This window comes from Musa acuminata, chromosome BXJ3-7 (assembly GCF_036884655.1).
Source record: "Musa acuminata AAA Group cultivar baxijiao chromosome BXJ3-7, Cavendish_Baxijiao_AAA, whole genome shotgun sequence".
In the NCBI taxonomy this organism is placed as follows: Eukaryota; Viridiplantae; Streptophyta; class Magnoliopsida; order Zingiberales; family Musaceae; genus Musa; species Musa acuminata.
Window position 1 is genome coordinate 36,167,010 of NC_088355.1, and position 25,944 is coordinate 36,192,953.

The 25,944-nt window shown below is 38.4% G+C and overlaps 4 protein-coding genes across 5 annotated transcripts; 2 read left to right on the forward strand and 2 right to left on the reverse strand.

Moving 5' to 3' along the window:
• Positions 1-11,918: 11,918 nt before the first annotated feature.
• Positions 11,919-14,172, reverse strand: LOC103992286 (S-adenosylmethionine decarboxylase proenzyme). 2 transcript variants are annotated; one of them, XM_009411922.3, is made up of 3 exons: positions 13,990-14,172; positions 13,578-13,731; positions 11,919-13,488 (listed from the first exon to the last, which is right to left on the reverse strand). In XM_009411922.3, the coding sequence occupies exon 3, from the start codon at positions 13,286-13,288 to the stop codon at positions 12,125-12,127; it is 1,164 nt and encodes a 387-aa protein (XP_009410197.2). In that variant the 5' UTR covers positions 13,289-13,488; positions 13,578-13,731; positions 13,990-14,172; the 3' UTR covers positions 11,919-12,124. The 2 variants fall into 2 exon arrangements, with proteins under 2 accessions (XP_009410197.2, XP_065016445.1); XM_065160373.1 differs by having other exon boundaries at positions 13,993-14,170.
• A 2,456-nt stretch (positions 14,173-16,628) lies between these two features.
• LOC103992320 (tetraspanin-15-like) lies at positions 16,629-17,819 on the reverse strand. Its single transcript, XM_018829211.2, has 2 exons — positions 17,141-17,819; positions 16,629-17,053 (listed from the first exon to the last, which is right to left on the reverse strand). The coding sequence occupies exons 1-2, from the start codon at positions 17,705-17,707 to the stop codon at positions 16,727-16,729; spliced, it is 894 nt and encodes a 297-aa protein (XP_018684756.2). The 5' UTR covers positions 17,708-17,819; the 3' UTR covers positions 16,629-16,726.
• A 1,043-nt stretch (positions 17,820-18,862) lies between these two features.
• LOC135643435 (tetraspanin-8-like) lies at positions 18,863-20,962 on the forward strand. Its single transcript, XM_065160374.1, has 2 exons — positions 18,863-19,481; positions 20,495-20,962. The coding sequence occupies exons 1-2, from the start codon at positions 18,978-18,980 to the stop codon at positions 20,801-20,803; spliced, it is 813 nt and encodes a 270-aa protein (XP_065016446.1). The 5' UTR covers positions 18,863-18,977; the 3' UTR covers positions 20,804-20,962.
• A 2,827-nt stretch (positions 20,963-23,789) lies between these two features.
• LOC135643434 (RING-H2 finger protein ATL13-like) lies at positions 23,790-25,484 on the forward strand. Its single transcript, XM_065160372.1, has one exon. It carries the CDS (start codon positions 23,934-23,936, stop codon positions 25,335-25,337), a length of 1,404 nt encoding a protein of 467 aa, XP_065016444.1. The 5' UTR covers positions 23,790-23,933; the 3' UTR covers positions 25,338-25,484.
• Positions 25,485-25,944: the final 460 nt, after the last annotated feature.

A 25,944-nucleotide genomic window follows, 5' to 3' on the forward strand; every position in this document is an offset into this window, starting at 1 on the left:
GTTGTTGGTGCTATAAAAAAGGTTTTGGAAGGGGAAAAAAAAAAGGCTTGTGGACAGTGCACAGTAGACTTCACTGAAATGACCCAAATACCATAATATATTTGTGGCGGAAATTGAGAAGCACATCATGTTGTCGCTTTAGATGGAAATGATACTCTATGATATGGCATTATGGATTCTAATAGCATTAGAGACAACAATAGTGCTCGCTTCGAGTATTGAATGGGTGCAAAATAGTGGGTTGGGCCCAACGGTGGGCCAATGAAGACACCAATGCATGGTGGAGATGCCAATATTATGATGATAAGCTCGAAGGATGGAGTCTCTCAACTGCGTGTGTGTGTGCATAACACGTGTTACATGTACACACGCGCGTCGGTGAAAGCGCCGTGAGAACGTTGCGTGCACCGACCACGGAAGCAGGTCAGACCCTCGCGTGGCGCGCGTGGTCCAGTCGAACGTGCATGCGTGCGCACGTTGAACGTCGACTCTAATGTGCATTTGGTGCACCACTTATTAGTCTGGTAATAATAAATTAAGATGTTTCATTCTATAATGATGGCTTGAGTATGCGTGGTTTTGTCTCTCTGATCAGGTCAAAAAAGTTGACCGATTTGGGTGTGTGGAAAGATGAGGTGAGAAAAGGTTTGTGTAGCTGAGAAGGGCTTCTCACTTCGAGTTCTTCTTAGCCTATGTTGGTGCTTGTCACATCACAAGTGGTTCTCTTCGGAGATGGAGTGAGAATGGATTTTGTAGGCTCGTGAGACGCGTGATTCACAAATGTGTTTCTCTCGGTTCACTTTTTAACTGCAATTGGTAACAAATATATAATTATGGACGGACTACTCCTTTGTCCAATTCTAATAATAATAATAATAATAATTCAAGTGATCATCGTACAATATGTGTTGGTCAAGACCTAAAGGGCATAATGATTTGATCACATCCTTATAGTTTTTTTCTATTTAGAAATGTACGAGTTTTAAATGTGATGATAATTAAACACGAGAGTTATGCTTGCTATGTCATAGGTCTTAACACTTCACTATACCAATTACTTCTCTTCGTGTTCCAGGTTAATTACAGATTATCTACTGTAATTAACCTCATTTAGTATTTCGATCCCTATATTTTTAAATTATATTGAGATTTCTATACTTATAAAAGAGAAACATTGATATCCGTATAGAGGATTAAAATGATAATTTTATAAGATTAAAAATTAAGAGAGAAAGAGAAATTTTGTTGAAACAATGAATTTAAATGTTTCACTTTAGTAAAAGATAGTTAATTACATAAAGTAACTTATAATTAACTCTCGTATGCTAAATATGCTAATGACTAAAAGAAATATAATATGATAGTAGAGTCCTAAAAGTATAACTTTATCGTTTTTATTTTGCTTGAGAATCATGAGAAAAGAAAGTCTCTCTTATACTTTTGAGGTATCAGTCAGTCTACAAATATTAGAGCAAGAGAACCATTACAATATAAATTAATAAGTATTTATAATTTATGCCAACCCAAATGGAGCATTAATGATTTCATAACAAAGGTTAGTAATGTTCTCATCAAGCATATATCTATAGCAATCTTAAGTATTTCTTTTCAAGTTCGTAATAAATCTCTTGCAGAGGTGTATTCTTTTCATATTAATTTCTTTGTTATGGAAAGGCTGATAGTTCCAAGTTATAGGTCAGTTGCCATCAACATGAACAGCATGCTTGCCATCTCAATAAAATTTGGATTAGATGCTACTTATCCCACTGATTCCAGCCAAAATATATATAGCCTTTGCAACAAATAAAGGATGAAATGCAAGTCTTAGCACAAGGAACACAGCCACAGTGATTCTCTTTATCACCATAAGCTCAAGGTGGATTCATCACCCCACTCCCCCATAAAATGACCTTTGACTTAGTGAACAATCTCTCTTTATTGGCTTCCAAGAATCCAACTAAATCAATAAATAGTTTTGTTAAAAATAAAGTTAAAGACAGTCAAAACCAAAATATATATTATCAAACTCTGTCAATTCAATATTAGTTTTGAGTTCATTTTTATCTTTATCACATACATAAATATTCCTTAACATTTATTCTTTATATTACATATTGGATGTGAGAAATACGCTTAGGATGATAACGATTATGTACCTTAAAATTTTACTTCCTTTAACTCTCTTTGAATTTATCATAGTTTAATCTATTTATCGATTTAATGTGTTAGATTTATGCCATTGCTCTTACTGTTGTCACTTCAAATAATATTAGGAATTGGAGTCCTGATATTAAATAGGACCACATGAATGCACCAACGGGAGAGGATTCTCAAGACAAATGGCTACAGTAATTATAGGGGGCTGCCTATCAGTAGGTAGAGTGGGTTCTACAGGAGATTAATGACAACCTCTCATTTCCTTATATATTGCTGCAAACCTTAAACATGCATCACTGCAGAGGTGTAGTGAAGATTTCAATTCACTGGCACCACAGAGACAAGAAAACACAAGCTTTGGTTAGTGCTTTACCCCTTCATATACTGGCGTTTCTTCTCCATGGTCGCAACAGCCATCACAGTACTATTCCTCTATTACCGAGATGACAGCAGCATGGATTGGTGTTGAGGTCTGTCGTCTCAGGGAGCGCAGTGGTCGCGCAGTGTTCCCCATCTGCACCACACAGTTCCTCCTCATTTCAAAGTAGGAGTAATCTTCCAAGTGTTGAATTGTCAACCATTGAGATCGATAAGCTTGGCTTGGACATATCTGATGTCCTTGAGACCTTTCATGGCTGGCCCTGCTCTGAACCCGAAGCCTTCTCTCTGTCTGAATTTAATAGAGAACAGTTTCCCTGGTTGCGTTCTTCTTGTCATGATCACAATTGCTTTGTATGGATGGTGTACAAACACTGGGAAGGTTGATATGACATATATATATATATATATTATACTATAATAATGACCTTATCATTATGACTTTTACAGATCCACCTATGTCGAGTCAATCATATAACATGCTGTGTGATTTGGCAGAGCTACAAGTCTGAGTACACCATTGAACATTAGAATCCATGATCCAAATGATGAGATTATACCTCAAACAACTGCTTAGCTACAGAAGAAGAGGAGGAGGATGTTTCTGATAAGTTCAGCAAACGGATCATGCAGTGGACATCTCTGCGGTCCAGGAGATGCAGAGTCCTTTGCTTGTTGGTTTATGGCACATGGGATGGAGAGCTCAACCAGCCAGCCGACTGCTGCAGCCAGTGTCGTTTTCCGATTCGTACAAACACAAATATAGTGTTTGAATGTTTCCGTCAAGTCTCATTAATTTACTCTGGCCCGGATTGTAAGGCTGGCCTCCCTCTATCTTGTTCGTAGTGATGTCTATAAAAGCAATCCCCCCATGGCTGTGTCGTTTCCCTCGCTAAATGTTCTCTCTCTGCTCACAGCTTTTCACGGTGAAAAGGAGAAGGCTAGAGTGAGAAAGAGGGGTGGGTCTCATTTTTTACTTCAGCTCTTAGGAGTATGAGAGAGAGAGAGAGAGAGAGAGAGAGAGAGAGAGAGACTGTTTTCTCCTTGTCTCAGTGGATGTGGCGGCCGAAGCTTCCCAACAGTTGACTGTGTTGGATACGTGAAACCCGGGGGATACATTTGCTTTGCGTTCCCCGCCTGATCATCTATCTATGAGCAACGGTTTGCTCTTCTCTCGTGTTCGTCTCTTCCCTGAGAAGTGGAGAAGGACACGCAGGTCTTTTTGTGTTGCAGGAGGAGGTACTGGTGTACAAGAGTTGCCTTTATTGCCTACTTCGAGTGTTGGGTGCTGAGGAAGAAAGGGTAGATTCAACAAGGATGGTGGTAAACACTGAAGAGAGAGAGGAGAGAGTAATATCTGGTGTGTCAATGGAAGTAATTAAATACATTGACTGGTCCACATCTGTGCAGAGAAGAAGAGTCATGTAGAAGGCGGACAAAGAAGAGGAGTGCTTTCCAGGAGGGGATTGGGTTTACCACGGAACAGAGGGAGAGAGAGAGAACGAGTGAGATTGAGAGCAAATAGTAGGTGTAAGTGAGTCAAAGAACGTAAAGAAATAAATATATTCACTGTTTTGTCCTTGTATCTTTCCTTTTGGTTCAGGAGAGCAGAAGAAGAGTGATGGAGAAGCCAGAGAAAGGAGAAGGGTGCTTTCCGGGAAGAGATGGTGCTTTCTTCTTCTACTGCCATGGCAGCACACTTGGATGCTCGCTCCAACTAGTAGGAGGAGGAGGAGGAGGAGGAGGAGAACTAAGAAAGAAAGAAGATGGAGGGACTTGCAGCCCAACACAAGGAAGCTGCAGCTGAACTCAAGATGGATTGGGCAGTTGATGGGAGGCTTCGACACACATTAGATGCAGATGAAGATGAAGATGAAGATGAAGACGAAGATAAAGATACAAAGCTGGTGACTGTTGTCTTGCTTTGAGGTTTGTGCGCTCGTGGCGTGCGATATTGGCGTAATAGGCTCAATCACTTCTTCCCTACTGTCTCATCTTGTAGATGTTGCTTTGTTTTTGCTGTGGTGATGGTTGCTTCTATGCAAATCTTGTCATTTGTCTTCTCCTCTCCATTGTCCAACAACCATGTGAACGCATGCAATGATGGTTCAGATGCGGTGGGAAGGGACAACGGTTGGTTGGATTGATGTGCTTGTCTTCTATTACCTCCACAGCTCACAGAACTACTCCTATCCACCCCCTGTGTCTATGTTGCAGCACCGAGGAGGAAGAAGAGCTTGCTGACAAACTCTTTCCTCATTTCCTTCTTCCTTGTTAAGTTGAGAAACGAAAGAGTAAGAGCATTCAACCCCATTCGATCAATTGCCTGCTTGCACATACAGCACAGGGCCATTCTGTGAAGAGCAGCACAAGTGCTCCAAGCACAGTAGATCAAAGTGTTGACTCTCCATTTATGGATCATTGCATTAACATCAAGCAGTCATGGTTTGAAGTGGTGACTACTGTTGATGAAAACTGTCTAATGGAGAGAATCCTGAACTTGATTTCACCATGTTAATGAAAATAGCTGTTTCTGATATGAACAGAGAAGAGAATACTGCAAGCATAGAAAAAGTTGCTTTGCCAAAGTTTATATTGTGTTCAAGCAAAACTTCTACCTTTAATGGTTAACCAACAGATGAAGAGCTTCACTCAACTTAGGACTCTGACCAGAACAAAAAGTTATCAGCAATCTTTCCTTAATCATTGAACAAAAGTAAGCTATATGAAACTGAATCTAACAACAATGTGGAACTCATTGTTGGCCTATGTTATGAGTTGTTCATGCTGGTCCACTTGACAATTACAGATTCTGACTTCCATGGAAAAATCTACCCTACTTTAGATGCATTCAACTGCTTGAGAATTTGATGGCACAGATACACAACAGCATTAGAAATGGATGCAGAACCGAAACTTCACCTCACTCGGATGCCACATTAATTGCAAGAACTGAGCTTTTAGCAGCTGGCCTGACTCTGGCTTCCCTGGGGATATAAAATGATACTGTTGTTGAGAATTTGGTCATGCATGATAAGGATGTTTCTCCTTTTTCTTTTTCATGTTTGATGTTCTCTACTGTTTCTGAAGGTACAAATGTGTCGATGTTGTCCCCATCATCATCAACTTTCTCCCATTTCTGTTTGATGTTCCTATACTTTAGCTAATGGAGGCATGTCGATGGACTACCAACTCATCAATAAAAGGAATTTTGGATGTGTCTCACCATTCGATTATCTTCGTTAACTTGTTGAGTCTAAATCACTATATGATTTGATATGATATTAAATTAAAATATTATAATTTTAGCTACTTAAGACTTCGCATCCTCACCGACGTTCAATATGATTTAGAATTAAACTCCAGTAGTTCTATGATATATCTTTTAGTCTTGTTTATGGATGATTCATCGTATATCAAATAGTAGTTCAACTTTAATACCATTTATCACAATCTAGTCGAATATGATAATTGAATCATTAGCTTATTGAACATAAATTATTGATAAAAAAAATATTTGATAATCAACTTTTCTCTTACTTCCCATATAAAATGAAAATATTACTTACAAGGGAAGAGACAAACAGTTAATGATTTTTTTAAGGTTTTGGATTCATTGATTCAATAGCATATGATGCAAAAGAAAATAAAAAGATTGATGAGCATTAGATGATTTTGTTTCTCTATTGTGTTCTTCATACAGTTTTTCCATTTGTATTTATGTTATTACTATAAAAGGGATGGCAATAAAATAAATTTATAATTGCTATTGAGATTGAATAGCAAGAAAGGCCATTTAGTGAAAGTTAAATCATTTTATTCAAAACATGCAAAGACTATGGATGAAAAGTAAAAGTGTGATAAATAAATTTAAAAGTATATTTTTTAATATTTCATACAGAGGAGGAATTGAATAATATCAAAATCATGCATTCCATCCTTTCCTATAGTATCAAATTATTCATCTGATTTGCTAATTTTCTAATCAAAATAAATGAATGCTTGAGATAATAAGAAATAATTGAATTAACTATGTATTAACTTTCATATTGAAGATACAAGCACCAAAAATAAACTCATCCAGCTACGCTGCTCTGTGCTGGAAATACATGCACAATAATGTGAAGCATATCTTAGTATTAATGATAATATATATATATATATATATATATATATATATATATATATATATATATATATATTTATTTATCAGAAACATAATTTAATATGCACTAGTATACTATATCGAAAGATCGATAAACATTACTAGCATATAAAAAGTAATGACTTAAGATCAAAAGTATAATTAATTTTCATCTTAGAACAATGGAGGCCTCATCTTTGGAGTCGTAAGAATAATCAAACCTGAGGCCTCATCTTAGAACCCTTGATCTCAAAAACATTGCTTTTGATCACAAAATGAGAGGTAAGTTTATCATATTTGAAAATATTATCAAATTTCACATCATTTCTTCTTAAGAATTATCTTATTGAATTGTCTATTATTCTCCATGCAACACTTAGATATCATGAACTAATTTTCATTTCTTTTCTGTGGCACCTATATCTTTGTCTTCAACAATCCAAAATGTTACTGTTTTGCCATCTATAACTTTCAACCCTTAAAAGTGTGCACATAATGTTACTACAATTTACACATTAGTGCTTAATAGTGTTGTTCTCTATTTATAGAAAATTTCTTATTTATTTTGACTTGGTGTTAGGAAATAAGACTTACATCTGATCAAGAAGGAGAGCTTTACGGTGATAAAGCCTGATGGGGTTAAATGATTCCAGCATTAACTCCTGATCAAGGGTTCTTAGATTTCATCTAGCACGTCTTTGAACTTGAATACCATTTTATGATCTACAGTAATCAAAGCAAGAAATCAAGAATCATGATGAGTGCTCAAAGGAAGAGATCACTTTAGTCATATCTCAAGACAATTCAATTGGACAAATTTTGTTTTAGAGAGAAGCTGAAATCAAATGCCAAGGCAACTAATTGTACTAAATTTTTCTTTTTTTTCCTATAAAAATCTTGTATGATTCATTTGAAATGTACAGTTTGTGTATGAATATCTTTTATTTATATTCTTCAGTGCAAAATTAAAGTGTGAATTAGATTTAAAACCTCAAACATATTATAGTCAACTATTTACCAATCTTTAAAAATCTTTTATTTAGAACCTAATTTATCTAGAAGACTCTGTGGTTATAAAAATAACAGTGAGCAATTCCAAAATCATCCATTTTATCCTTTCCTATTTTCTCAATCATTCATATGATTTAATTGAAAATAAATGATCATAAAATTTTAATCGAAATAGATGGATCTTGAGATGATATAAGGGGTTAGATGAATTATATTGATAGAACCTTATAACTTTTTTCTTAAAAAAAGGATAAATGGTGAATATAATATTATTAGGAGTCATGACTCTTATCAATTATACTAGCTAATATCTTCAAAATTTATTAGATGATTTTTTGAACCCTCAACGTTTGATAAATGGATTTGGAATACCCATTTTGGAGTTAATAATTTATTGAATAAATTAAACCTTCAAACCTTGAGTGGATCTAATATATTATCATGAGACTAATAATTAAGGTATAAAAATTTATTAGATAAGATTTTGAATTTTCTAACTTGGTTAATGGATTTGGTATATCATCAGCAAATCAATATTTTAGATTTATTTTTTCTGTACTTTATATATATTTATATTTATATTTATATTATTTATATTTATATTTTTGCTCAAATTTCATCAAGTCTATATCATAGTTTCTCCTCCAAATGACTTACAATAAATCTTATAGCATGTTGGGTTCGGGCACCTTATGTAGCATGTTTTATGTTTTAGATACACTACTTTATGTTGGAAATGTATTAACAATATTATGAATTATATCCTATTATTAATAACAATACCATATACATAATTTGGATATGCATGATGATGAGGTGTGGTATTAGATGCCATGAAAGATAAATGACATTTACTTTAAGGAATAGCAAAACAATGTCTGTCCAAAGAGTGAACTACATTTCCAAAATCCCCCTTGCCTATTATTGTCATTATTTTGCTACCTTTACATTTGCTAGTAAAACAATAACTTGGATGGTTTCCGCTATAGAGAACTTTGCAATGGTATTTGATAACCACATTCTTCCTCTTCCGTTTTATGTCTTCTTGTGTTCATTAAGTTGTCTAATAGATTCTTCTCTTAGATGTACTGTATCTAAGACATGAATTCACACTCGTGTTGGACATGAATTCACACTTGGATGATATCATGTGATGCAAATTATTACTTGGATGATAATATCTTCAAATTTTATTGGATGAATATGTTACAAAATCATGCATTCCATCCTTTCCTATAATATCAAAAATTTTATTTGATTCGATAATTTTCTAATCAAATAAATAATACCATATGGATAATTTTGAATATGCACAGTGATGTCGAGGAAGATAAATGAGCTAATAATAGTGTGTGGGAAAGCAACATCATTTACTTTATAAAAAAAATTTTATTATAAACATGCAAACTCTATAGATGAAAAGTAAAAGCCAGACAAATAAATTTAAAAGGATGTGTATTGATATTTATGCAAAGGAATGCACATAATACTGTGTAGGGTACCCTATAAAAGAAAGTTAGAATGGATAATTTCAAAATCATGTATTCCATCATTTCCTATAATATCAAATTATTCATCTGATTTGATAGTATTTTAACCAAAATAAACATGATTGAGATTATACAAAGTATTTGTGCTAGAAATACATGCATAATAATGTGAAGCATATCTTAGTATTAATGACAAACCAATTTGTTTATGTACAAGAAAGGCTATTTGGATATGCAGTGTTATATGATGAGAAAGATACAGAAACCATTCTATATATATATATATAAAAGCAATGAAATAAAAATAATATATAAAATTATAATCAATTTCTATTTTTAATCAATTTTTTTAAAAAATATATAAAAACAATATTTTATTCATTAATTTTTATCATTATTATTTTTATTATTTTATCATTAATTTATTTTTTATTATTGATAATAAATCTGGTGGGTTGATTGACTTATCAAGTTGGTTTGACCTAAATCATTAATTAAAATACTTAGACTAAAATTATAATCAAATTCTTATAAGTCAATATTAATATTATTCAAACTAATCACGGTGTAACATCTATAACTTTTGAATCTGCATCAAAATTCTCTCTATTAAAAACAAACTACTATCTAATCTTAGATTCCATAAATTAGCATCAATTACCCAAAAGAAAAAGAAAAAACAATTAATATGATCTTTCTTGCATAACATTTGTAGTTGTAGTCTGAACATGAAGGCTAAATTACTAGTCCTAGTGGCAAATGGTCACCAAACAAGTCCAATGGACCTATTAAAGTGAACTATGTGGTCATTAGAAACTGTGTACAAATCAATTATATTAGATGGAGAAGGTGTGTTTAACAATTTTTTTATCTATTTATATAAGAAAATTTACTTATTTATTTATTTTGACTTGGTGTCAGAGACTTGCAAAGTTCTATCAAGAAGTAGAGTTCTAAGGTAATAAAGCTAGATGGGGTCAAATGACCCAAGCATTAATACTTGATCAAGAGTTCTAAGATAACAAATTTTTGAATTTGAATCTCATCGTGTGATCTACAACAATCAAAGCAAGAAACCAAGAGATTTCACTGAGGATTATCGACTGTCTTAATCGACAATAATCAAATCAAGAAATTATGATAAGTTTTGAAGGAAGATATGTCTTACATCAGATATCAAAACAACTAATTGTGCTATATCATTTTCATAGTATCTCAAAAATTTCTCTTCTTTTCATGTAAAAGTTACCTATGATTAATTTGAAATGCTAATTTTTCTCTTTTTTTAATGCATGCATATCTTTTAATTTTATTTTTCACTATGGATCACAAAACAAAAGTTTGAATTAGATTTAAAATTATAAAAATATTGTGGTTAACTAGTTACCAATCTTATGAAATGTTTTCCTGTCTATAACCTAATTTCTCTAGGAGATTTTATGTTTGTAAAAACAAGATTGTGAATTGTAAGTAACCCATCCAAAGAAACCTATCAATAATTGGACCAACATGGCCCAAAATGGGAATAATTAGACAAGAGGGTTGAGGAGATTAATTAGGTTTAGCTTATCTTTGTAGGATCCGATACATACAAACTAATTAATCAAAGAGTCTACTAAGTGAAGGCTACTATCTAATCTTAGATGTCATGACCTAGCATTAACTCCCCCCCCTCCCCCCAGAGGTTTATGTGATCTTAATTTCTTGAATTATTTCCTCTTCCTTTCTCATGAGGACATGCATAACATCTCCAACTATTTGCTTCTAACTTGTCGAATTGTATGGATCTATTTCTCAGTCTTCAACAATTTAAAATAATATAGTTGTTTCTTTTCAAGTGTAACAGGTAGAGCTTCTGTAGTCTTTCTTGAAATGTCCTCTCTCATGTCATCTTTTATGTAATCGGACTATTTGCACAAGATTGTTGTATTAGATGGAGAAGGTGTGCTTAATAATTTTGTTATCTATTTATATATATTCTTTCTTTTTTACTTGGTGTTAGAAAATAAAGCTTCCGATGGCCAATAAAGAAGGAGAGCTCTATGGTGATAAAGCTGGATCGGGGCATATGATTCAGACATAACTCTTGATAATGGGTTCTAAGATTTCATCAGTTAAAGTCTTTGAATAGATGATATGTTGTTAGAAGACACGGTTGAATTTGAAGACATTCTAGACAACTAATTTCACCAAAGAGATAAGAATTGACTGACAAGCAAAACAAATGATCACCGTAGTTTTGGAAAGGAGATGTTATTGAAATCAGACATATTTCAGCTTATTTACTTTAGTTTCAATGTAACAGTCATATGGAAATCAACAAAAGTACATTTATATGTTGTGTGTGTGTGTATATAAATATATATATATAATAGAATTAAGTGTTGCATCATTCTTGAACAAGTTACCACAGCAAATGATGATCCACTCGAAGCATCAATTTTTCTGAATAGGCACCCTTGGATTCGAAAAACCATACTACAGATCTCAGATGATTTTTGTTCTGGCAATAGTGCTACCATTTCTTAAAGAGGGTCCTCCTGATGGCACAGTCTTAAACAGTACCTGCAGATGGTGCTTTCATCCATTAGAAGTACTTGAATGAATTGAATATAAACATTGCAATGCAAGTAGGATCCAACACAGGAGCATAAAGCTGAACAGATCAACTTGATCACACATTCCATAATCATATTTCAACCACAGTAACAGGTGACAAAGAGATGACACATTCCAGATAACAGAAAAAAAGGATCACAAGGATTTATTTGATAATAGCACTTAGACAAAGGTTTTGGATTCAAACAAGCACTGCTCATCATGGCAGACACAGCAAGCCACCTAGAGCATTGATGCTGACTCTCACATAAGACATTAACACTAGTAACCTTGGCTAGCTGCTTGACAAAACAAACCAAACTCGAACACACTACCAACCTTACTTTCATGATCCTATCTTAGGTTCCTCTCCCTCTGTTTCTTCATTTTCCCAGTGGATTCCTCTATTGTCATACTTGAGGTCTCTGTCACAGGAATGCAGGATGGATCTAGGGGAGACGACAGTCACAGCAGAGACCGCAAAAGCCTGATAAATCAACAGCCCACCTCCCGGCAGCTCCTGTTCCACAAGATCAGTACAGGCATAGCCATCGAGATCAAGCTTCCTTCCCCATGTGCCAGACAACCCATGTCTGCCAAAGATAGTAACTGCAGTGGAGAACTCTGATGGACCAAAGCACTTAAGGACCCTCTCGATCAACCCTGAATACACCAGGGATGATGGGTTGAACCCCATTGCTTCGTAACTAGCATAGCTGAAACCTTCCTCAGGGGTCACATGGATCGTAGATAGAGCTGGGCCATGAATCCCATTCATCGAATATCCACATGGTTCGAAGGCAAAGTCGCATACATCCATCTCAGATATAATATCAGAAATGCCAGAGAATTTCGTCATCTCTTTAGCAGAAGAATAGCCATCCACTGAATTGTTGAAGAAGATTGATGTCCTCTCAGTATTCAGCCCAGTCATGCACATCTCTAAAGTAACCATTGGCAGTTCAGCTTTCTGTGTTGCATAATATATGTGCCACTTGCGATTCGGCTTTGTTGGATCACCCATCACGTAGGCATTGCCACCCGAGTTAAGGCTGCCAAAGAACTGATTGAGGACAGCAACTTCTTCTGCGAAGCTACGATGTGGAGATGGTTGTGCACCAGGAAAATTGAAGGTTCCACGGGAATACTTTGCAGATAACACAGCGAGCGAGAGCTCCATAGCAAGCTCAAGAATTCTGGGGATGGACAGCAGCAGTTTTGTAGTCCCACATGTCTTGAGAATTATCTTATATGGGTAAACAAAAAGACTCGACTCCGAGAGGACATATGAATCGAATTCACTGTTTGAGAGCTGCGATACGACTGTGCACCGTGCCAAATCAAGAATAGAGTCGATCTGCTCCCGTGAAAGGGAGCGCAATCCCCTACCACGGGGGTCCACAAAAGTAGGTGCCTCTGAGAATGTAATCTCAAGACGCTTCTCGTATCCCTCAAATCCAATCGGTGACACTGAGGGAGGACTTGGAGAACCATTCATTATGACTGCCATCGAATCGAATACAGGAAATGGGACAGGGGGAAAGGAGAGGGAGTTTTGGTGACAAGAAAAAAGCTTGGTAGGAGAGTATGGTTATCGGAAAGCAGCTAGCCAAAAGGATTTCTCAAAACAGAAGTCGTCAAATTATTTATACCCTTGCTCTACTGAAGAGGGAAAAATCTGAAAGGCTATCAGGATGGCTTCTTCACGCACTGTAGACAATGAAATCAAAACAACAAATTAGGAATCAATAAACAAATTGGAAAATTGTACTTTTTTTCTTTCTCATTGTGATTCTTACGTTGTAGTAAGCAGCAGACTGGAACTTCTTGATTCCCCCGTGCGGTCGAATGTCTTCAATGCTGTAGCCAAGTGGAACTTCGTAGTCTAATGAATTACTACTGCTAGACTTCTTCTTCTTCCCACCTTTAGACTCCATTAAACATTCACACCTCCTGTAAAAACAAAATCCTTAGTATATACTGATGAAAAGCGTCTGCTTGGTAGAAGTCGTAATAAACATAAATCTATATAACAAAAAAAGATTTTCAATTGAGAAAAACATGAAAACAGGAAGCATCAAATTCTGGAAATTTTTTTACGAAAACATCGCATCAATTAAACAACACCATGCACAGATTAAGTAGATCAAAGATTAAGACATAAATCGTAAGTAGAAAAGGAACAAGAAACAAAGGATGGTCAAAACTCACGACCCAAGGAGCAAAACGAGACTGCTTCTATGGCGAAACGCTGCGACCCAAGGAAATTTTGCGGCGAGATCTCGAAAGCCTAGCAACCAAATCAGCAGCAGAGAAAAGCTTGGGGCGGATCGCCGAAACCCTAGCGACCAATCCGAAGACAAAGGAAGAGGGATGAGAGCGGTGAGCGAGTCGCCCATGTCGCATTTATAGGGCGGCAAAGGCAATCCACCGCCTCAAATTATTACGCGTTCGGGGCTCCCAAGGGGATACGGCCCAAGCGGCCGTGGGAATCGGTTTCACATCGATTGCTCATTAATTAATGTTTTAATTAGTCTTAATTATTGACTAATAAGACATAAAATTTTAATCAAAACATTTATTATACTTAAATTTCAAACTAGTACTGAAATTTACTCTTATTTTAAACGAGATTATTTTTCTCTTTGGGTTTTGGTATAGCAAAAAAATGACATTTATGTATTGTTGCATATTATATATACCTTTCACATAAGGCGTGAGTTGATGAGATTCCCATTCTTTGCCTACTCTCCACGCTACGTTGTTTTCTTTCAGACGAGACTGTGTGTTGGGTTAAAATCCAATTTGGTGTAATTTCCCTATAGGATTACTTCATAGAAGTCGAGTGGTCCTCCTCTTCTTCTTCTTCCTCGTTTAATTTAAAGAACAAAAGAAGTGAGGTGGATATCCATCATCCAACCCAACCCAACCTAGAGAAGCATTTTCCTCTCTCTTTCAATTCAACGATGAATTCAATAATGGCCGGCATATGCAGCCTCCTTTGCCTTGCCTTTGCTTTATTCTCATGAATCTTCGTGTTGATATGGATGCTACATACTTTATCGAATGTGTGTGTGACTGGAATATGATGCTCGGAGGCCGTCCTCTTTATTTGTTATTGTTATTTTACAAAGTATATTAAATAACAAATAATTTTTTTTATAAAAAGTTATATAAGATATATTTTTTTATCATCATCAATGGGAACAATATTTATTCTCTACCTAAGTTGAACACATGATTATCACGATAACAAAACATACAAATATTGATATAACAATTTCAATCGAGATTCAGAGCTTAGTGTCACAGAGTATTTTTCAAGTAATTTAGACGAGGACCACCATTTATGCATAAAGTATTTTCAGATCAATTACCTCGATTAGAATCACCAATATTAGGTGCTAAAGATTATATTTCTAACATATAAATAAAAAAAATATTTTTTTAGTTATCTAATAAAGTACAATAATTTTTTGATGATCCAATAAACTACAATAATTGAGGATGGAAAGAACGTATGAGACTTCCTTGGTCTTTTGATGCTTTTAGATTAAGTCTCAAAGCATCCAAAGACCAAAGAAATCTCCTGCTGATATAATTTTGAATATAAATTCTGTAGACTTCTTTGGAGGGTGTTATAATGCTTCTTAATTTAATTGAAGTTATTCATCTCTCTTGATCAAATCAATTTTTTGATATTTTTATTCAAAATTATCAAATAATTGTGACTAAAAAGAAAAGTAGGATGGATGGTTTTTTTTAAGGAAGTTTAGAGAAGCCTAAGATTGGCTTTAAGAAGGATGGATTATCTTTTTATAATTATTTATCCCATATCATTTCACTCTTAGTGTCATTTGTAGTAATTCTATACCTTCTTTTAGTTGGACCACATAGAAAGATGCAATTTGAAAATTAGTAAGAAAAATTCATTTGATATGGTACATAAAAAGTACATTCATTTGATATGGACCACACAGATATGTATATATGTATATACGTCCTGTGGTGTTCGACATGGCACAAGTATTAACTTCTTAAATGCTAAGCATTTGTTTTTGTTCCTTTATTTTTTTTATTGAATTTAAAGCTGAAGACAAGTGCATTTGTGTTTTCTTACAAATCTTATTTGATATCAAAATAAGTGTTTATTATGTGACACCATTAACAAATTAGTCGGTGAATAATTTTTTTTTCTACAAGTTATTTGCTTTTTAGCATTTGCTTTTTAGATTGATCCCATTAATTCTTTTAGCCTTCTTACATAGCATTTCATGACTTAATCCACTATGATTCTCTATCAATCAATAATCCGAGACCATAAACTAAATTTGCCATCTTATAATTCTGAAGTCGCATGATTTGTAATGGAGTGAGTATTCTTTTTTCCAGGTTAGGTTTGATCCTTATATTGCTTGTAACTTACAACTTTGTTCCACCATCAGTTGCCGAGCCAAATCCATATGAGTTACTGCTACTTCAGGATCAACAGGCAATTTCAATGACATAATAGATAAATGGCTCCAGAAAAATGTCTCTTCTTTAAGGATTTTGGTTTTTCTTTAGTTTATCTTTGATTAGGCCCTTAATTTCCCTGGTTGTAATATATAGGTACTACTGAAAATATTGGAATTCGAACTGCAATTATCTTTGAGATCAAAGATCTAGCAAATGTAACTGTTTGATAATAAGATCTATCTTTTCATTCTTTTCTTCATCTCTCTCATTTTCCCTCTCCTTTATCTTTTATATACTCTTCTCTGATATCCTGTTTTTTGCATGAAACTGAGAATGGTTATTGTGAAGGTTCATGCCACTGTTGTTGCATGCAGCGTTAGTTAACAAGCAAATTAAAAGAAATGCTTTCTTCATGATGAACTCGAAGGAAGAAGAACAACTTCAGCTACCCTCCTCGGAAGTCCAAAGCAAATGGAACTGCTGTTAGTCCCTAGTGAGTGCTGTATCTATCTAACATAAGGACGGTGAACCGTACGGTATGGACGATCACAAACAGTATCGACATAACCATAAGGAAAACACCAACTTTCCTCCACCTGTGGGATATGACCCTCACGAAGCCCGACTTGCATGATTCACAATTGTAACAAAGGACCGTAGAATCGTTGCTCCAGACATGGCAGTCATCATACGAACCGTAGGGTGTTGGATCTCTAACCGATCTCTTGTCGTTGGCATTCTTCCTCGTCGCAGATGTCCAATATGTAGCATTCACGTACTCCATTCCGCAGATCTCTGGTGGCTTACAGCATCCGGACTTGTTTTGGGCAGGAAAAAAGGATGATCATTAGTTTCTCTGATAGTTTCGATATTGTTCTTTGATTTGGTAGAGTTCTTCGTTTACCTCTACTGCAGATAGCTTCATCATGGTGAAATCACCAGAGGTGAACTGGGAGGATCGATATTCCATGTCGAAGCATATCCTGTCGTCGTAAAGGCAGTTTTTGATTTCGACCCACGTCCCCACATTCATCACCCGGCTGCGGAGCCACATTGGCGTCCCCGGCAGGCCCCTCGTCTCCATCTTGTACAACCCCACCAAGGACACCCCGGAGCTGAGCATCACAACGAGCACCACAGAGAGGATAACGTGGCACGGCATGAGTAACCGCGGCCCGAAGTACACCACGAAGTTGCTGACGGCGAACACGAGGATCAGGCCGACGCCGATGGTCGTACGGATCTGTGGCGCTTGCATGAGGTCCTCGCAGTTGTAATCGCGGGTGGCGAGGAGCCACACGGCGAGCCCCAGCACCGGGAGCGAGAGGAGGTAGGATAAGACGGCGAGAGGTATGAGAAGCCTCGTCATCCTACCGGAGGAAGACATGGAGAGAGGAGGCGGAGGGAAGGGCGATTTGGGCAGGCATTTTGTGGGTGGAACGAAGACATCGGCAGGTGCCTCTTCGGCCATGCGTGGAAGCTGAGTGCTGTGGCAGACGAGGGACGTGGAATGCTATGGTATAAGTAACGAGGGCGAGGGAAGGAGGAATTAATAGTGTTCTGAAGGAGATGACTACGAATGAGTCAATGATCCAATGCTTTTGTGTGCTGCAAAATAGCGGCCAAGCGAATGCTCAGGCCTCCTATGCTCACGGAGAGGATATAACTTCTGTTGATCCTTCGGTTGGGCTCTTCAGGGGACGTAATCAACCGACAAATAACCCACACAAACATCACATACAAAATGACGGGTGTAATAGTTCGATTTATTATTTTATTTCATTATTTCGTGGCAATCTCACATTTAAATGGAAAAAAAGAAACGCGAAATCCCAACGCAACCGCGTCGGTTGTGGATAAACGACGACTGACGTAACGCGGACGGAGTAAGTTCGTTACGTCTCTCCGTTGCTTCCTTGCCTTGCTCTTCTCCCGGGACCGCCGGTGCCGATTCCTCCCCACACACGTGTACCGAACACAGAGAACATGTGACCATTAGCTGTTGCGGTTTAGCACGTCTTTAAAGCGCACATGTGACACGTCCTGCGGCGTCCCGCCCGTCGTCAATCATAGCTTCTTATCTCCTCATCCTCATCATCATCATCATCATCATATGATGCGTGATATTATGATCACTAATGTTGTTTATATCAGATATTTGTTTTCTATTGTGATAAGACGACAGGTTGGGCTTGACTCGTTTACTACAAGCATCATAACTCAAAGCGCAATTAGAATCATGTTAAGTGTAATCTCTCTTTAATATACGATCGATCCATCATTAAAAATAAATAACCAATATTACTGCTAAATTAGCTAATATATTAATTATAACAAATTAGGCAGTATAGTAATTTTGAAGGACTGTAACTGCCCATGTGCTGCACACGTCGGATTAAGAAAAGACGACGTCGTGTAGTGATGTCAACTGTTGACGGTAACTTCACCTGCCCTTCGTAGAACACGGTGAGGCCATGTGAACGAACGCCCTCTGGGGCCCAAAGCTGCAGGAAATTACCACGAGGGTAGTTCGTGAGGGTATGTTGAAAGGTTGACGCGTGCAATGAGTAACTGAGAACTTTCCTGCCTCTCGACCAATATATATGTATATATATTCGCACACACCCTTTCGTCTGCCCAGCACACTATACAACTCAAAACCTCTTCTCCCTTACTTTATTACCGTCGGCTGGCCTCTGTGGTGTCTCTGCTCGGAGAAGAGAAGAGAAGGGGAAGAGAGGATGTTTCGGCTTAGCAACAACCTCATCGGGGTGCTCAACTTCATCACCTTTCTACTCTCGGTGCCCATCCTGGGCGGCGGGATATGGCTGGCCACCCGCGGCGGCGGAACTGACTGCGAGAAGTTCCTGCAGACACCCATGATCGTGCTGGGTGCCTTCCTGATGGCCGTCTCCCTCGCCGGTCTCGTCGGCGCCTGCTGCCGCAACTCCCTCCTCCTCTGGATCTACCTCTTCGTCATGTTTATCCTCATCCTCCTCCTCTTCTTCTTCACCGTCTTCGCCTTCGTCGTCACCAATAAGGGCGCCGGCCAGGTCGTGTCCGGCCGCGGCTACAAGGAGTACCGCCTCGGCGATTACTCCCACTGGCTTCAGAAGCGGGTGGAGAAAACCAAGAACTGGGCCAAGATCCGCACCTGCCTCTCCGACGCCAAGGTCTGCCGGAGCCTGCAGGAGGCCAGCCTGTCCTTCGACCAGTTCATCAAGGACAACCTCTCGCCCATCCAGGTGCCCTCAAAATCTCATCTTTTTGCGATCTGAGGCGTAAAGATCGAATCTTGAGTCACAGATTTCGGTTACCTTTTTTGTTCGACTCGTGGAAACACGGTTTTATTCTCTGTGTTTTCATAAGGAAAACTTTTACTCCATTCACCTTAAAGTAAAATTATTTCATAAGGGAATAATTCGTAGTCTTCCAACAAATTGATGTCCTCCTAAATCTTCAAGTAATTTCACTTTCTTTGAGTTTTTTACTCGGATTCTTGTTAGTTTACTTACTATCTTTTTTAGGGAGGAACTCCCCTCACTTTGTGAACTTGCTTCTTTGTTATTTTCCGAAATTTCTTGTTTCTTCGGCATAAATTTCAATGGTTTTCAATCTTGATATTTTCTTGGATATGTTGGTCTGTTGTTGCAGGATTTCACTGTCATTTGCATTACAAATCTGAATGTGTTGTTTCTTGACAATTCACTCCCTTGCGTGGGCCTCGTTTGTAAGAATGAAAAGGAATCATTATGGATTTCGCTATCCGGTTGTCATAATTAATAGGTCTCTATCGATGGCAATGGCTTCACACCACCTCATATAATTGACATTTTTTTTCCTGGTTCTTGATTTTTCTTCATCTCCCGTTTTCTTTGTGGTCGAAGTTTTCTATCCAAGAGATCCGATTACTTGTAGATGAACAGTTTCCTGTGTTTGTTGTCAACTTGGTATGTGGATCGAGGGTTCTCTTGAAGTTCTTGTCACTGTTCATCTTAGTTCTAGTGCTGATTCATTGTGCAGTCAATTCCCATTTTCTCACACCCATTTAATCGAGTGGAAGGCATGTCAGTTCTCCTAAATCGTTCGAGGCATCCAACACCGTGTGAAGTCAATACTTACATATCCTTCAATGATGCTTTAAACAGTTCTTATAGAATGATATCACACAACGTGCATCCCCAATAATGTTGTGTGCCAATTGTTGTCTGCTATAATTGCAATTATTTGGCTGGTAATCTTCGTCCTTTCCGTGCAGTCTGGATGCTGCAAGCCTCCCTCAGAATGCCGCTTCGACTACGAGAACGCAACCGTGTGGAATAAGCCGGCCGCCGGCTTCGCCTCAAACAACACCGACTGCGAGACGTGGAACAACGATCAGTCGACCCTCTGCTACGACTGCAGCTCCTGCAAGGCCGGCGTCATTGCCAACATCAAGGACAAGTGGAAGAAGATCGCCATCCTCAACATCATCTTCCTCGTCTTCCTCGTCATCGTCTACTCCATCGGCTGCTGCGCCTTCAGGAACAACAGGCGGGACAACGCATGGAAAGGAGGATACCCTTAGAAGATGATCCTCGGATTCCCCAGCTTTACTAGTCTTCCCCCTTATGCTTGCTTTGTACATCCCGGTGCTGACTGCTACTTTCCATTTAGACTATGCTTTGTTGTTGGTGTACGTTGGAGACCTCATGTTCACTGTTATAAAAATATCTAGCTTCGAGTATGATGGAAGGGAAAGACACTTTGGTGGTTCAAGTTTGATCGAGACATCGAGGTTTATGAGGACATCAAATGCTTGAAGGCCAGAGACGAAGAAATGGAGCGGATACAGGTGGATTCCCCATCTTCTTCGCTTGTAGTTGGGTCTTGTCGCTTAGCACAAGAAAAATTCCATCTTAGATTCGTGGTGCGTATTAGGCCCCACCTCGATTTGATGGCATCACGATAAGTTCAACGACTCTTTTAGGCCACTTTAATTTTGGACCTTGTTTTAGTGTCCGAAGCCCAACCTCTGGCCATAAAAGGCCCACGAGTTTCAAAATTGAGCTAATTCATTCAATTATTCGACATATTTACATTATTAAAGTTCATTGGTCTATCTTAACAATTGCTAGAAACGTTTAGACAGCAATATACACAAGTGGCAGCGGAAAGAAAAGGAAGAGCAGTTGTAGAGACCATAATGTGAAGATCATAAAGGCACCAATAAGAGGTAAATTAATGCTTTCTAAATAAAGTATTGATTTAAAAATTTTGATCGATGAAACTAGTATTGAAAATATGTTTAATTTATAATATGAGTAAAAATAATGAGCAACTAAATCAGTTAGTAATAGGAATAAAAAATATAAAGAAAAATATAAACTAGATTTATAGCGGTTCAATCGTCACTCATAATTTCTCTTTCCTCGAGGTCATTGGTTTTCACTACCGATCTTGTTATCAACGGACGAAAATCAACTATCTTTGTTTCAATCCTTTCTCCTTTTCACAGACTCAAGAGAAAATCTCCATGCCTCTATTTTACAATAAGACCTCGTACCTTTCTTAGAAAGACTTCTAAACTCAACGAAGAAGAGACTCAACACTTTAAAGAGTTTACATACTTAATATCATAATCTTTTCATTTATCTACCAAGCAAGCATGAGTGAGATATTTATAGATTCTAAATGACTTAAAAAATGAAGTCAAAAATTTAAATCCTTGGGTTTTTGGGTACTGATGGTACTATCGCATGCACTATGCGGTACCATCGCCTTTCTTGATGGTATCATTGTTTGACATAGTCTATGAGACTATATTCTGATGGTACCACCACTGACCTTGGTGGTACCTCAATTAGGTTTTTTGAAAAAGTATAATTCGTACTTTCCAGCTCACAAGAGATGCCACTGTTTGGCCCAGGTCACTAAATTGACCTTCCAATAAACTTAATTCAATCTTGATGCAACCCAATGAGCTCCTAATCAAGTTGACATGATTACATCCAAAACTAATTCAATTAGACACTTAAACTATTTTAATCAAGACACAACGATTACAATAAAAAAGCTTGCGTTGTCTGGCATGTCATTAGTTCATCCGACACTTCGTTTGAATTTTCAATGTGTCTCACTTTCCTTCAACGTATTACCTGATCCATCAACATGTTGACCTCTTGTAAGATTCGAATTTCTTGACGTAATGTCGGATTCTTTTGGCTCGATGGCCGATCTTTGACATGATAAACTCCGACCCAATGTTTAATTCTGCTATTTCAATTGATATGCCTTTCTATGATTAAAATTTATCCTATGTTATTCTTCTCGCTCATTAAATCGTAACCTCATTCATTAATTTATCATTAAAATTCGGTATTCAAACATATAATAAAGCTTCATTCAGCCATATCACTTGCAGCAGGAAATGTAGAAGCAGTAGGCGTCTGCCGCTGCCTTAATTGCAGCTCTTCAACATCTCTACTCTAAAAGCTACTGCAGCGACTTGTATCTCTGCTCTACATAGCAACCAAGTGCTCCTGCACTACGCAAAAATGTCGTCCAAGATAAAATAGTACGATGAGTTTGACTATTGTCTTTGGGTGGAGCAGAGCACAGATTGGAGAGGAACATTAGCAGCCACTTGTTCTCGTGCATGATCTCAAGTGATGGTGACTTCATACTCCAGTAGTGAGGATAAGTGCAGCAACGGAGCCACTGCATCCATTTGTTCCTCATGCATGCAAAGATTTCAAGTGATGTCAGGCCTTTTCTGACACCTAATTTACACTCCTGTAGTGTGGATAGTGCAGATTAGGAACCATCAAATCATGAATTATTGGCTTGGAAAGATCAATGTTTCGCACCGGCTAATTAATCTGTCTCTCCAGGCTCGTGGCAACCAAGTCAAACCCCATCATCTCCTACCCCAAACCTCCAAAGCCCCATAAAACACAAGGTCTAGGAAACGTAGCTCTTCTGGTTTTGTCCATGACTTCCCCTTTTTGCCGGCACAAATTGTTGAGATCCCTCCGCCGTGAAACCTGCGCCTTTGCATTGTCAACCCCACCGCAATCCATGCATCTCTCTCTCTCTCTCTCTCTCTCTCCCCTATTTCTTATGTGAATAGGCATTGAAGAGCCACACGCAGCAATCCCAAGACCAGAGAGAAACTGAGAATTCTGGAGTCGAACAGAACCATTCTGTCTCAGTTGCATGGAAGAGAAGGTTAATGGGGAGCATTGAGACCGGTGCAGAGAAGCTCTGTGGGAAGTCAAATGGAAGGGGGAGGAGAAAGCCTTAGATTTGAAGAGAGCGGCATCTCCCAAAAGATTCACATCCGCCATTAACATAATAAGGCTGCAGTACGTTACCAATTACCATGTTCACGTCTCACGTTGCCATTAAAAAAGAGACCCTTTCTAGCATAAGCCCCATTGCTCTTCACTTCTCTCACCGCCCATTCGCAATAAATGTATTTATGGCCGACCCCATCAGCTGACACCCCATTAATCTCTCCACCCATTTAGTACTCCCCTTCTGCCAAACTGCCTCAGATTCACCTGCAACAGTTGTTCTTCCTTCCTCTTCTTCTTCCTCTTGCAGTACAGAACACAGAGATCTGTCTACGGTTTTGCTCAGTCCTTCATACTAAGGGCGTTTCTCTTCTTTCTTGTGGTCTCTCTTTATGCTGTTGCTTGGACGGAGATCAAAACATGGACTTGGTCTTGTATGAAAGTATCAAAGGACGGAGCATTCTGTCTCCAGTTCCCCTTCAATTAGCTTTCCTACCACCACCGCCACCTCCTCCTATTGTTAACTTCGAGAACAAGATTACTCCTAGTATCCTTCTCATAATTGTCATTTTAGCAGTCATCTTCTTCGTATCTGGTCTTCTCCACCTGCTCGTGAGATACCTCCTCAAGCCTAACGACAGGGAACCGGATGCTATAAGCAATGTCACAGTCTTCCAAGGCCAACTCCAGCAGCTCTTCCATCTCCACGACGCAGGGGTGGATCAGTCCTTCATAGACTCTCTTCCTGTCTTCAACTACAAATCCATTATAGGCCTCAAAGATCCCTTCGATTGCGCCGTGTGCCTCTGCGAATTCGAGGCTGATGACAAGCTCAGGCTACTCCCCAAGTGCAGCCATGCTTTCCACTTGGAATGCATCGATACTTGGCTGCTGTCCCACTCCACTTGTCCTCTTTGTCGAAGGTGCCTCCTCCTTGACTTCTCCCCTAACGACAGTCGCCGTCCTGTAGTCCTCGTTCTCGAGTCTAGCAGTGAGAGTTCCAGAGAGATTGCATCTGATAGGGGAGACCATGGGCCAAGTCCTAACATTGGTCTCCCTGGAGATGATGATGGCTTACGGTCTTTGATCAACGATACATCACAGAAGCCGGAGGAAATCGCAGCAGAGGAGGAGGTCGGGTTGGGGATCTCAGTTGCAGAGGTTGCAGAAGCAAAAGTAGTGCCTGTCAAGCTCGGAAAATTCAGGAGGTTGGATATCGGCGGAGGTCAATGTCAAGGCACTACCAGCGGCAATAGTGGTTTGGATCAAAGGAGGTGTTTCTCCATGGGTTCCCACGAGTATGTGATGGATGACAGATCTTTGCTTCGAGTTGCTATAAGGCCAACCAAGAAGAAGCCAGCTCTCAAGAAGTCCATCCACCGGGTTGCGATGTCAGAATGCGATTGCCACTCGAAAAGAGATGGATTCAGCGGGTTTGATGCATCAAGAAGAATGGAGCTCGGAGGTGATGATGGTAATGCAAGCATGAGTGCCAATCTCCACAAGAAGGAAAGTTTCTCGGTCTCAAAGATCTGGCTACGATCAAGAACGGACGAGCCGATTGCTGAGGACGCATCAAGGCGGGCTTTCTCTTTCCGGTCGCCACTTGGCATGGCAGACAGAGATGAACGGAAACTGAAGAAGAGTGTCAGCACAGTCACAGCACCATCGGAGTTCCAAAGCCGGAGTGAGCTGGATCTGGAGATGGATGCTGGGAGCTGCAACAACAGTGTAATATCAAGGGCGGATGAAACACCTTCATTCGCAAGAAGAACTTTGCTCTGGATCGTAGGGAGACAGAACAGGATAGGAGACCATCTCTGATGTCCATCTTTAGCCAATTGCTTGTTCCTCGGATTGCTACAATTTCTCAAGTGATCAAAGAAGAAGAAGAAGAAGCTAAAGATAGACCATTTCTATATGGTTTTTGTGATTATTCCTGTTGGAATTTATTTAGAGATTCATCAATGTTCTTTCATGTAGTTATAGTATCATGAGTGTCTTCTATTTCCCTCCCCTTTCAAGTGTTTGAGAGAAGTTGAGAAGAGAAGGAAACTTCATGTCCATGCTCACATGTCATTGTATTTCCAGGAAGAATAATGTACTGCCTCGTGAAAGATTTCACTCCTACTGTGCTATAAAATTCAACTTCTCCATCAATGTACCTCTGACTTCTACTTTCTTCTTCCTATCACCGTAAGTCAAAGTTACACTGGACGCAGAGGCAATAATCCACATCTGCTTAGCTGTGGAGTCATGCATTCACCAGCATGCATCTGCTGCTGGGGTTTGCCAAGCTAAAGAGGCCAGGTTACAGGCTGTGGATTTAGCGCTACTTGGCACAGAAAGCTTAGATTCTTCAACGAGAACAGCTTGGAAATTTATACCTGGCATTGGTGAGGGTCACAGGAGCAGTTGAACTATGGCGGTG